This window comes from Oreochromis niloticus, linkage group LG8 (assembly GCF_001858045.2).
Source record: "Oreochromis niloticus isolate F11D_XX linkage group LG8, O_niloticus_UMD_NMBU, whole genome shotgun sequence".
Classification (NCBI taxonomy): Eukaryota; Metazoa; Chordata; class Actinopteri; order Cichliformes; family Cichlidae; genus Oreochromis; species Oreochromis niloticus.
In genome coordinates, this window is record NC_031973.2 from 11314972 (window position 1) to 11328257 (window position 13286).

General features: G+C 39.5%; 2 protein-coding genes across 3 annotated transcripts; one reads left to right on the top strand and one right to left on the bottom strand.

Moving 5' to 3' along the window:
* Positions 1-959: 959 nt before the first annotated feature.
* dhx32a (DEAH (Asp-Glu-Ala-His) box polypeptide 32a) lies at positions 960-9417 on the top strand. Of its 2 annotated transcripts, none has more exons than XM_013269517.3 (11): positions 960-1194; positions 2180-2373; positions 4461-4833; positions 4924-5163; positions 5248-5341; positions 5683-5832; positions 6418-6609; positions 6792-6932; positions 8262-8452; positions 8540-8727; positions 8971-9417. In XM_013269517.3, exons 2-11 carry the CDS (start codon positions 2231-2233, stop codon positions 9167-9169), a joined length of 1911 nt encoding a protein of 636 aa, XP_013124971.1. In that variant the 5' UTR covers positions 960-1194; positions 2180-2230; the 3' UTR covers positions 9170-9417. The 2 variants fall into 2 exon arrangements, with proteins under 2 accessions (XP_013124971.1, XP_013124970.1); XM_013269516.3 differs by having other exon boundaries at positions 962-1560.
* On the bottom strand, positions 9342-13161 carry bccip (BRCA2 and CDKN1A interacting protein). The gene is made up of 7 exons (XM_003441775.3): positions 12890-13161; positions 12532-12606; positions 12364-12444; positions 11459-11548; positions 11161-11348; positions 10392-10560; positions 9342-10179 (listed from the first exon to the last, which is right to left on the bottom strand). Exons 1-7 carry the CDS (start codon positions 13028-13030, stop codon positions 10009-10011), a joined length of 915 nt encoding a protein of 304 aa, XP_003441823.1. The 5' UTR covers positions 13031-13161; the 3' UTR covers positions 9342-10008.
* Positions 13162-13286: the final 125 nt, after the last annotated feature.

A 13286-nucleotide genomic window follows, 5' to 3' on the forward strand; every position in this document is an offset into this window, starting at 1 on the left:
TTTCAAAACCTCAATGTCAGAACCCTCTGGCACTTCTTGTGCTTAATAAACCAATTTTAAATTACATTTCAAATAACACTATAATAAGGGTGATCTAACATTTTAGAGCAGCATTTATTTTCAGAAAAGTCTAAGGCTTCATACTTGCTGTAAAAACTAATCTCATTTTAATGCTGTGAGCCTTTTTCTTAAAGCAATTTGACAAGGTCTCCATAGGGGATAGAAATAACACTTAAATCAATAGAACTGCTTACTATCAGGATTCGCTTGCAGTGATGTGGTGGAGTTAAGTGGTTGTGTGTAATTAAAGGGATACTGAATGGAAACTTTGGGGAGGAAATCTCTTGTTGATAAGAAATTGAGCAGCGCGCTAACGAAGACAAATGTTTCTGATGAGCTTTTTGAAATCAGCCTCAGCCAACATTTTCTAATTAGTCACATTTTATTTGTCAGTGGGTGAGAGATGAGACGCAGTGCCACCTCAGTGAAGTGTCTAAACATTGGGTTTAAAAGCTTTAAATAATGATCAAAATTACTGACATATCTGTTTTTGGCTGCTCTCAGGAGCTTTGGCTCTATTTTTACAGATTTGCTGTTTGTCAGGAGCTGAAATAGTTTCATTTATTACTCTGATAAAGGTAAGGGGATTTGTAAGTGAACGCCAACTATGTAAAAATATAATTGTAACATTAACTAAAAGTGAAAATGAAATTCCAAATAACATTTAAATATAATAACAACAACAACAATAATAATAATCTATATACAGCCTGCTGACTACTGCTGAAATTCTAATACACTTTAATGAGCCTGTACCTTTCAACGTTACATGAAAAGATATTTTTAGAGGTATTGTTACCGGTGGCAACAACGACACCATAAGTGTCCTCACTGCTTTACACGTGATTTCATGATAATATGCAGGCGATTATGACAGTCTCTTGGACGTGCTTATTGGTGCATGTGAAGCTCTACGCAAATCAAAACACGTGTGAAACCACGCTGAGATGAAATTACGCACCGATGGACATTGCGCGTACTAAGCTCCAAAGTGGACAGCTGCAAACTTTGAACAGCTTTAAATAAAACATTAAAAACAAAAGCCTTAGCAAAAGGAGGCTTTCACCTTGTACTCCGTCCAAATACGCGAACGTAGCGTGGGATTTTTATCTTTTTTAAACGCCAGATGGAAAGGTAGGCGCTCTGTATTTCTGCGTTTCCGATTTGAGAGGAATGTACCTGTAGCTGGAGTTGAAGAAAAAAACTTAATGTGCTCTAGTCCTGATAAAGCCGTATGTCATGTGGGAGGAAAATAATTTGGCAGAGCCGAACGTTTGCCCTGACCGAGAAGAAAGTCCCGCAGGAGACACTTTTGGATTTGGGGATGATCTGGAGTTAAATCAGTTCGATGGATTGCCCTTTTCCTCGCGTTACTACAAGTTACTGAAGGAGAGGAAAACTCTGAGTGTGTGGAAGGTCAGATGTCAGTTTGAGGATTCTCTGGCAAACAACCAGCTGGTTATTGTGTCCGGGGCAGCAAAGACTGGCAGGAGTACACAGGTAAGAGTGTAGTCAGTGTAAACATTCAACTTATGAGCTTGGACTTGCGCACAGGATAAGAATTTGTTGTTCTGGGTGAATGTGGAGCTTCTTAATAATGGGGCGTTTACCAAAGCATAACCTACGTTGTTTAAATTACGCATGCTTAATTCAATACTCCCTGTGATTTGATATATTTAGGGCTACCGTTTGCCACTCAGTGTTGCCATGCTTGTGTGAACAGAAGCTGCCCAGCTCAGCACATGATGTTGTGTCACTGCGAAGCTGTCTAAACTCCTGCCTGCCTGCCTGCCTGACCATCAGTCTGCACAAAGGCTCCAGCAGGGGTGTTAGGGGACCTCCTGCTGCTAAGCCCTGATCCGCTGGAGCCGACACATGCTGCCAAAGCAGTTTTGCATTATGAGCGATAATAGCATAGGATATCTCCTGTCACAGTTTGTTTTGCTGTGTGCTTAAACAAAAGCTGTTGGGATAATCTGAAAAGGACACTTGTGAGTGAGAAAAAACAGCTGATGTGGTAGAAAACATTCTCCTGTTTAATATTTGGGTTAGTACTGGTGCTCTGAATCATATTTTACTATAAAGACTTTTAAACCATTTATCAATGATCTTCTTTCAGATTCCTCAGTGGTGTGCAGAGTTCTGTCTGTCTGCCCAGTATCAGCATGGTATGGTTGTGTGCACTCAGACCGACAAACAGCAGGCTGTAGATCTGGCCTTGCGTGTCGCTGATGAAATGGATGTCAACATAGGCCATGAAGTTGGTTACACCATCCCTCTGGAGACCTGCTGCTCCTCTGACACTGTTTTGAGGTTTGTTAATGAGCTCTTACTGTGTCTATTTCACTGCCAGCGGTGGAATATCATTTGAATATAATCCACAAACTGCCCCTTTCATTCTTAAATTTTTCCTTTCCTCCTTATTAATGGATAGAGGCTCACTGCTGACAAAGGACAGAGCTCTGTGAAGACTCATACTTGATCTAAATAAAGTCGACCAGTTCAAAGTCAGGAAATTATGTGCATATCTGTATAGCCTAATATTCAACGACTCTCGTTATGGCGCAGTAACTATTAGTCATTTTTTGTCCCAAATGTCAAACACTCAGTAGTAGAAGCCTCCCAAATATTGCAATATTATATGTTATATATATAATACTGTGCAAAAGGCCACCCCTTTTTTCTTTATTTTTAGTTTCCAAGGAGACAGACTTCCACTTTTAAAGTGATTGCGGTGGCTCAGGAGGTAGAGCAGGTCATCTACTGATCAGAAGGTTAATGGTTCGATCCTGGGTCCTCCAGTCTGCATGCCAAGTATCCTGGGCCAAGATACTAACCCCAAGTTGCTCTCCGATACATACATCAGAGTGTATGATGATCTGTATGATAGAAAGCGAATGGGTGTGGGTGAATGTTGCATAGAGCGTTTTGAGTACTCCAGGAGAGCAGAAAAGCGCTATTTACAAATCAGTCCATTTACCATCTTAAGAAATGGTTCTCCAAGTTTTTCTTTGGACATTGGTTGCATTGTTACTAGCAGCCTGATTTAATGGGAAAAAAAAATTAAAAAAACAAACAAATAAAATAATAATAATTTGTTCCAATTTCTTAAAAAATGCTAAAGATAACAGTTTGATAGACATACAACTGTATTGTTTGCACCAAAAAGGTGGCTCCAAAACAGTTATTAGCTAAAAACTTGGCACATCTTGACGTGGTGTACAGCAGTGTGTCCTTCTGAAGAACATCTGAGGAAACTGGACAAGTGGAGGACAAAAGAGGAAGTGGTAGGCCTAAAGATATGTACATATGCCAGGTCTTCTTAAAGACTTACATAACGCCTGAAAGATGCGTCTGACCCTTAGTCGATACTAAGGGTCAGATGGCAGCCAACATCCAAGGAGGAGCTTTGACTGTCCTTCAAGAAGCCTGGAGAACAGTTTGTGAAGTCTACTTAAAGAAATGATGTGAAAGCTTGACCGAGAGAGTTCAGGATATGTTGAAGAGTGAAGGTGGTTGCACCAAATATTGACTTTCAACCACATTAGAACTGTACAAACTCTGTTTTTACTATATATATATATATATATATATGTTGTATTTCCATGTATGCTTGTACATCTTTCAATAAATTACTGAACCTATAATCCATTTTCCTAGTAAAATGAGATGTGTATATATAGAGATGTGTGTATATATAGAGAGAAATGAAGGATGGCTCAAGACTTTTGCTCAAGACAGTACTGCATCTAATATATCAATGCACACTAAATACTTTTTGGTGTTTTTAATCAGATAAGACATTTGTGAATATCTATTGCTTTTGAAACTTGTGCTGGGCTTTGCACATGATATGGTGTTAATCAAGTAAATGTTAGTAATAAAAACGATCATCTCTGAGTGTTATTTTTCATACAGTGCCATGTGCAAATGACCCCTATTCTCACTCATTTTATAGAATATGTGCATCATTTTCACAGCATGGTGTAAATTGAAGTGAGCCTTTAATTTCTGAAAGCAGAAGCAGCTGGCAACTAATTGGTGAACGCAGAGGAGGTTTCAGCAGCTAAAGAGCCAGATAATATTTAGGAGTATGACACGGAGAAATGAAAGGGAGCTAAAAGAGGGTAAATACTGGTCTCACCAGTCAGCCAGAGATCCACTTTACATAAAAGACAATATTACTCCAGCTGCTAGATGTTTAAATCAGCAGCTCTCTGCAAAAAAATTAAGACTTAAAACTTAAAAAGGTTTCAGCTGTTCCCAAATGGGGAGGAAAGGAAAAAAACTGTGCTCTTTTAACTAACAGGCTCAACCAAAATGGTGAGAAATTGACCTTATCTTATTCCTGTTTTATAATACCTCTATTATTAACCCTCCTGATCACTTTGGTTTATCAGGTACTGCACTGATGATATGTTGCTGAGAGAGATGATGTCCGACCCTTTTCTGGAGCACTATGGGGTCATAATCATTGACCAGGCCCATGAAAGGACGATTAGCACAGACATTCTGCTGGGCCTCCTCAAGGACATCCTGCTGCAGAGGCCCGAGCTCAGGGTGGTGGTTCTCACTGTGCCGCCCATGACAGACAAGCTTCTAAGACACTATGGCAGTGTCCTGCATATCAGTCTAGAGTCCTCATGCACTGCTGAAGTTGTCCACAGCAACAACAGCAACAAAGACTACTTCTACTCAGCACTGAGACTGGTGCTGGAGATCCATCGGACCAAAGAGGGTGGAGATGTTTTCGTATTTTTAGGCTCAGCTGAGGTAAAAGATTCTTATATTTCAAACAGCTCTTTCACTGTGCTAATGCCTGTTGTGATCTGGTTTAAATTTCTCTTCCATTACCTCCTGCAGGAGGTCCACTGTGCCTATAGCATCCTCCAAAGAGAAGGGACCAGGTTGGGTGGACAGTTGGGACAAATGGTACTTGTAGTCCTGTGCTCAGGCCAGGGAGGGCTACTTCCTGTCCTGCCTGAGCAGTCGTGCTGCACAAAGTCCAGAAAGGTTTTTCTCAGTACCCATCAAGGCGAGGATGCATGGTGGGTTACAGAGTCTGTCAAATTTGTCATTGACACAGGAGTCCAGAAGAAAATGGTAAGTTAATTCCTAAATGATGTAGCAATCTTAAATGAGGATTCCTCTGATATTAATTAGCACTGTTTTTACTTTTATGTAAAGGTGTACAATCCGAGAGTAAGAGCTAGCTCAGAGGTTCTTCGACCCATCAGTCAATGCCAGGCAGACATTCGCAAGCAGCTGTCTGGACCATCAGGTATAATGTCATGTCATCTGCTCATTTGGCAATACTTAAAGTAGTTATCTAAAAGGTTTCTTCTTTGAAAAAATGTAAGCTGCCATCTTTGGTAACTAAATGTGATGCTTCTTGGGTTAGAAACAACAAAAATCAGAAACAACTGAAGCAGACTGGTTAATTTTTCATCCTTTCATTCATTTGGATAATTTTCATACTTGCAGATTTGGACATATTACAATATTAATTAATATTTGGACTTAAGAAAGCCAAAGAAAAAACTTCCCAGCATTATTTTAAAAAAAGCAAAATAAACAAACACAAAATTTATGTGCAACAGTTTTACTGAATTTTTCCTCTAGGTAAATGCTTCTGCCTGTATCCAGAAGCAAGCCTAACTTCTGCAGAGAACTCCCCACAGATCTTGGAGTCCAACATTACACCGACAGTTCTTTTCCTCAAAAGGATGGAGATAGCAGGCCTTGGACAGTGCAGTTTCATCGACAGACCAGGTAAAATATCTTCCCAGAGGAAACTAGACAAGTTGCCACTGGAACACAAGCAAGACAACAAGAAGTTTTGTTCTTTATTTTAGTTTTTACTGGTTCCCACTAACAGCATCTCTCTCACAACCTAAGCCAAAGATTCGCATGTGGGAGGTTTTTGACTCAGGAAGGGCTCTGTGTAGCTGTTTGAGCCCAGTCATCCATGATTTAGCTGAGCTGACAGCCCAGCTACTAACCATTGTCTGTGCTCTGACCCACCCTAACATGAACAGAAGAGGCCAGCTCATTAACGATTACACAACATGTCTCATGTATTGCAGTGCCAGACGAGCACAATGAAGAGGAAGTCCATGCCAAAAGTGCTGTAATATTTTTTTGAAAATGTGGGACAAAAGGCACTTGCTTTATGCCTAAATTATATTTTCTCTATAGGAAAGAAATAAAAGCTGAAGGCATTTGATTTGTGATGACTGTATCTTTGATTATTCAGATGACACAAATTGCTGTTGATATTTTATCCCCCTTAATAGATATAGCAATGAAATGTGTGAAATGTGCATAAGTTTTAAAATATTCCATTTGTTGTTGCAGATCCAGAGGGTCTCATGCAGGCACTGGAGGAGCTCGATTACCTTGCAGCTTTAGACGATGATGGCAACTTGTCTGAAATTGGCATCATAATGTCTGAAATCCCTCTGGAACCTCAGATGGCCAAAGCGCTGCTAGCATCCTGCGAGTTTGACTGTGTGAGTGAGATGCTGACAATCACAGCCATGTTGTCAGGTACGTACGTTTTACATTTTTCCACTCCAGAATTTAAGATTAGTTCCAAGTGAGGATCCTTTGACTGGTTTGTAGAATCACCAGGTGGACAGCGTAGTATTGGCTCATCTGCAGTTTCTGATGCTCTTTGGTGAGAGTGGTTTCTCTCAGTGAAGTCGACCTTATTTGTTGTTGTGTTTTAGCACCAAGCTGCTTTGTGGAGCCGCCTGCTGCCATGAGCCACGAAGCAGTCCAGTGTCACAGAAAGTTCCAGCACCCTGAAGGAGATCACTTCACCCTCATAAACATCTACAATGCCTACAAACAAAACCAGAGGGAACAATGTAAGACAGTCATTGAACAGAACCAACCTATTCTCTTCAAGAGATAAGATATACTCTCATCAGCCACTTCATTATTTATACATTGGTGCTTTATTTCTTTGTAGCATTGATTCAACAAGGTGCTGGAAACATTCCTCTGTCATGTTCAGGGAGCAGGTTTAAGATGATTTCAGCTTTATTTATTTGACCATTATCCTGCTGGAAGCAGCCAGGATAATGAGCCAGTACAGTGTGGCCATAAAGGGATAGACACGGTGAGCAATAATACTCAAGTAGGCCGTGGCAGTTAAATGATGCTTGATTGGTTATAAGGGGCGGAGAGTGTGCTAAGAAAATATCCCTTAGACCAGCAGCCTGGACTGTTGATGCAGGGGAGGATGAATTAATGCATTCGTGGTGTTTACAGCATCCAAATGTCAGAGCAGAAACCAAAGCTTAACAGACCAGGCAACATTCCTAGTCTTCCATTGTCCAATTTTGTTGAGCCTGTGCAAATTGTAGCAATCTGGTGTGGTCTTCTGCTGCTTCAAAGTTCAACATTTGTGCATTCAGAGATGATCTTCTGCATACCTTGGTTGAATCAAGTGCGTATATGAGTTACTGTTGCTTTTGTATCAGGTTGAAACAGTGTGCCCCTCACTTGTTATTACTTTTTTTTGGCCATTCTTTGTAAACCCTAGAAATTGTTGTGTGGAAAAATCCCAGTTTTGGCAAAATCAGCATTTTCTGAGATATTCAGGTATAACAACCATACTACATTCAAAGTCACTTTCTTCCCCATTCTGATGCTCACTTCAAACTTCAGCTAGGTCAACTTGACAATGCCTAAGTGCCTAAATGCATCGTGCTGTTGCCATGTGATTTGATAAATTAAGGTATTTGCATCAATGAGCAGGTGGTGAAACAGGTGTACCTAATGAAATGACTGGTGACTTGATCTTTGTTCTCTACTGTGGTAAATTAAAACTAGATTCAAAGCCTGTGTTATACTATGGGACAGATGTTACATTTCAGTTTCACGAAGAATTATAACCAGATGGATACGAATAAACTATTCTATTCTAAAAATTGACGCAAAAAACAGTTAAAAGAACACTTGGCTAAATGAACATTTCAACTCTTTAGATTCTGAGAGGCAAACTGCTTGAAATTTTAGTAAATCATATTACGGTACTCTTGAATTAATTACCTCCACATTGTCATTTTCCCCACTCCATCTGATCTGTTTAAAAGGCATTAGGAATTAAACTGTTTTTACTGTGATAGAAACTTCACGTAAATACTGCTGACCACAGCGCTTCTCTCACTGTGCATGATGTTTTCTCCCAGACTTGACTACTGAAAAGTGGTGCCAGGACTATTTTCTAAATCATTCTGCCTTGAGGACAGCTGATTCCATTAGATCAGAGTTGACTGACACACTGAACAGAATTGAGCTCCCAATTTCTGAACCCTCCTTTGGAACCAAGACTAACACTCACAACATCAAAAGAGCTCTGCTGGCTGGATTCTTCATGCAGGTACAGAAAAACAAAATGTCAGTATTAATGAATTTGCCTCCAGCAATTCAATTGTGTTCAAGTTTACGAGGTCTGTTCTTTTCCCAGATTGCTCGAGATGTGGACGGATCAGGCAACTACTTCATTCTTGCACACAAGCACATGGCCCAGGTGCACCCACACTCCTGCTACGGGGCTCAGTCGCACAAGCTGGGACTGCCTGAGTGGGTTGTTTTCAATGAGTACATCCTTTCAGAAAACTGCATGAGAATAGTCTCGGAAATTTCCCCGCAAGTGTAAGTCGATTCCTTTTTTTCCCCAAATCCCCATCAGAACAGTTGTGTACAGATCAGAACTGAGGTCTCATGGATTAATTCTCTTGTAGTGCAGTGGTAGAACAAACATGTTTATTACTGCAGTAAGCATGAGCCATTTGATCTCATTTTAATTTGAATATTTTTAATCTCTTTATCTACACAATATCTTGTGTTGACACAAATGTTTTATATTTAATATTGGTTTTCAAATTTCTCTTTTAGGTTCATTGAAATTGCACCACTGTACTTCTTCTACAATCTGCCCCCTAGCGAAAGCAAAGATATACTGCAAGACATGTTGGGCCCAGAGGGATCCAAAAACCACAAAGAGAAGAAACAGCAAGCTGCAACAATAAGTGGTGACGTAAACGGTGGCTGTGCAGCAGTGACACAGACGTATGACAGATGTATGATTCAGTAAACTGAAAATCACAAATTTAGACTGCAAATGCATCAATGCTTGTAAGACATTTGTATAATTAATACAGTAAAGCTTAATTTGTTACATTAAATTACTCATGTGTATTACCCAATGTTCTTACAGTGCTGAGAAGGCAAAGATGTCTGTGCTGTAAATATAGAAAAGTTTGCAGTTTAATAGTTGTGATCTAAAAACAATATGAGTGAGGGGGTTTCTGCAACACTGCTTAGGTGTGGACTTTATCCGTACATGATGCAGATGCACACTGTCATTTGATATACTTAACAAGCAAAAAAAAAAATGTTCAAGCGAAAAGTAATTTGTCTCCTATGTACTTCCCTATTATGCATAGTTGTCATAAATGCCAGTATACCTTCACATTCTTTTGTATATCCAAGGATCTGATTTTAAAGCTAAAATACGTATGAAACAACTTGCTCAGAATAACTGCTTTGCCCATTTATCTAAGAATGTTCCCTGTTTATGTTGACAATTCAGGACATTTATTAAAACATGTGACATCAAGGAAAGTCTGGGGATGAAATGTGCAGCTGAATGTTAAAAACCAAGGATTTTGAAGTGTTCCTAACACCTCTGATATGCAGTTGCATGAAGTTTCTTCCAGTATTCAAGTATGTGATTATTCCCTATGTCTTTACAATTTGTACAAACTGTCTTTAAAATTTCTAAAACTGGGTAAACCATCGCCCTACATGTTCTAAATATGAATACGTGCATTCCTAAAACAAACTGTACAAAAATTGAAGAATATATTGAATGATTTTCAGAAGCCTGAAAGCTGTCACTGTGTCCATAGGTGTCTTGGTTTATTGTGAAGGTCACACTGATAGATATTCTTTGAGTTTCTCCATGATGGCTGGCATTCTGTCTGTGGGTATCAGCATCACAGTCCTGAAAGGCTTCATGGGCACGTCCGTAAATGACCACCTCCCACTTAAACAGGAGTCTGCCTCTTCTTGGACTGTGTAGTGGAACTTCAAGATGGCTTGCTGTAAGGAAAACACGGACCAGGCTTGAAATCAGAGTATAAATATATTGAATAGCTTATCAGATGGCTGTTTAAATGAATATTTATCTGAAGTTTGACATGAGCTAACGAACTGCTGTATTTTTACCCAGATACTGTTAAGTAAGTAGCCCCGTGTATAATAAATATTTAGTTAAAACCTTGAACTTTGTGCAGATTTCTTTCCGACTTTACCTCATAAAAGAATTCCTCCTCTGCATTAACAAACATGTATTCCTCTTTGGGAGCTCCTCCTGTGGCTGGGATGCTCTTGGTCTCTTCTCTACAGGTCTTGCTGATAATCAGGCAGTAGTGGCACCTCCCACTGGGCTTATTTGTCCTCTGAGCGTCAGCGATTTCTTCCCTAAAGGACCGTAACATGAAAATCTTTTAACCACACACATGGATGTTTTTCTAGTTTCTATTAAAAAAATAAATAAAACAGAATGGAATAGTTTCCAAATCTCACCAACAATTTTTATTAATAGAACACAAAACATCAAATGTTTCATAAAATATTAGCTCATTTTGAATTTGATGACAGCAGCATGTATTAAAAAGTTGGGATAAGAGCAACAGAAAGGTGGAAAAGTAAGTGGTATTAAAAAGAAAAAGCTGGAATAATTTGTAGCCAATTAGGTTAACTGGTAAATATCAGTTCCCAGATGTTCAACACTTGTTAAGAGGGGATCCTACACTATTGTAAACATGGCCCTGTCCCAACATTTTTAAGATGTGTTGCTGCTAATATATTTCATGCAATACTAAAAGGTCTCAGTTTAAATATTTGATATCTTTCATACATTCTACTGTGAATAAAATGCTGATTTATAAGATTTGCAAAGTATTGCACTTGTTCCGTCTTATTTCAGTGTTTTCAAACACCATCCTGACCATGTTCTACCTGCTCTCACAACAATAACAAAACACTAAAGATGGAATAAGAAGGTAAAGCAGAACTTACTGGAGCTGTTTGTGCAGTGGAAGGGCAATCTGTGGAGGCACATTGATGAAGCGCTCACTTAGCAGCAGCCCCACAGGCTTGCTGTTATCATTAAAGATCTTCTCCAGCTGTTCTGTCACAATATGAGAAGCATTCTTCTCACACTGATCCACAATCAGCTCCTTCACCTCCTCCACACATTGTACACCCTATGAACAGTACAAGACGTGAGTATGAAAATTTATATTAAAAAAAACAAAACACTGACATATTCCAGCCCATTCAAGACTAATTAGTTTTAGTTTGCTAGTCATCTGACCTTTCTCTCTGTGAGGTTTAGCATGGTGATGAAGCCAAACACTTCATCTGGGTCGTCGTCATCGTCGCTGTCTTCGGGCGCCTCAGCTTGCTGGAGCATAGTGGAGAGACGAGTAAATAAACAGCTGCTCAGAAATGAATGTGAATGAGCATGAATGTCAATCTTGGGTTTTAAATGATTTTTTTTGTCCGTTCCTTTTCCTGGTGGAATGATTGCACAACATACATCTTTTAAAAAAGAAAACACTTGGGTGCACACATTTGAATTTATTCCAGCCTAATGTTGCCATCCACTTTGTACAATGTAGCAATGCTGTTAGCAGCAAAGCAGCTCCAGAGCATCATGCTACCACCACCATGTTTGAAAGTATAGTGTTCTTAGGTTCAAAGGATTCTCTGTGGACAGTGAATTATTGCTGGTGTTCCAGCAGTTTCCAGTTCACAGCTTGAACTTTGGTGGTTTCTGAGTTGTTCCTGAACATCCAAACCAACTCTCAAAACAACTCATCTGAGGGTGACAGTTTAGGTCTTTGTCCAGATCTTGGCAAAGTTGTCCCACATTCGAATAACTGCTGAGTATTGCTGTTAAAGATAAACTACCAGTTGTAGTAAATAATGATTACAAATAAGATAAATAGGCCTTGGCCTCATCAAGTCAAGACACTGTATAACCTTCAGCACCACTAATCAAAATATTTAAATAAATGTATGTATATATTTGAGCCTTTTGGTTCCTCGTGTTTGCTTTTGATCCCATTTGGATTAATAAAACGCCAAAAGAAATTCAAACATGTACTCCCAAATGCTGTTTTTTAAGTCATTAAGATGTGTGCAGTATGCATTGTTTGCATTAAGATGAAGTTCAAAGAAATCACTGAAAGCCCAAATTATCATGACATCTCTCACCTTGATGACACTTCCAACATGATTTTGTTGGATGATGATGTGTGTCATCTCTGATGTATCCACATGAGCTTTTAAGAAAAGCTGTATCCAAACATAACAGAAATGACGTCAGTGACACCTGCTTACACACAGTATTTGAAACGTGAAATAACAATACTAAACCCAAACCTGCTGCAGCAGCTTCTTTATGCCGTTGAAGTCATTGTCTGAGATGGTGTGAGCTTCAAAGTCTACAACGACCTCCTGAAAGCGTAGAAGTCGTAATTGCAAGTTTTATTGTAACCCATACTCTGATTAGTTGTGCGAAACTTTCCGATATTAGTTTCACAGGGTTAACTTATTACAGCGTATTCAAGTACAGTATCTTCGAAATAACATATTCTAGTATATTAGTTATTTATTTTCTCACATGATTAACCAAAAAAATATTTTCATGAGCCTTTCTGTTCACATTAGCCCTACTGCTGACTTAGCTAACTAGTTAGCAAGGCCATGCCTCCCTTCTAAGACGTGTTTGTTCTTTTACCTCATTAATTTCCTCATCTGACGCCTCACTGTCCTCTTCTCCGGAATCGTCTTCCTCCTCTGGATTCTCATCGGAGCTGTTGTCACTTTCCTCGGGTTTTTCACCAAAACCTACTGCCCTTTTCTTAGCCAATGAAGCCATGCTGCAAACTTAAAACACACGTGTCTACTAAGTGGGCGGGGCAAAGACTAGCAACTGTCAGCTACGAAACTGAAACCCTGAAGCCGCCATTATGGCTCCACATATACACGGCTTGCCGCTTATTAAATCCACATTCAGAGCTTCAATGTCGGCTTGTTGCCCGTTGGTGAAATGGAATAAACCATTCTATAAAACGGGGACGAAAATAAATTCACATGCCCCCGAACCCTTTGTCACATGTAGTAGATATTAATTT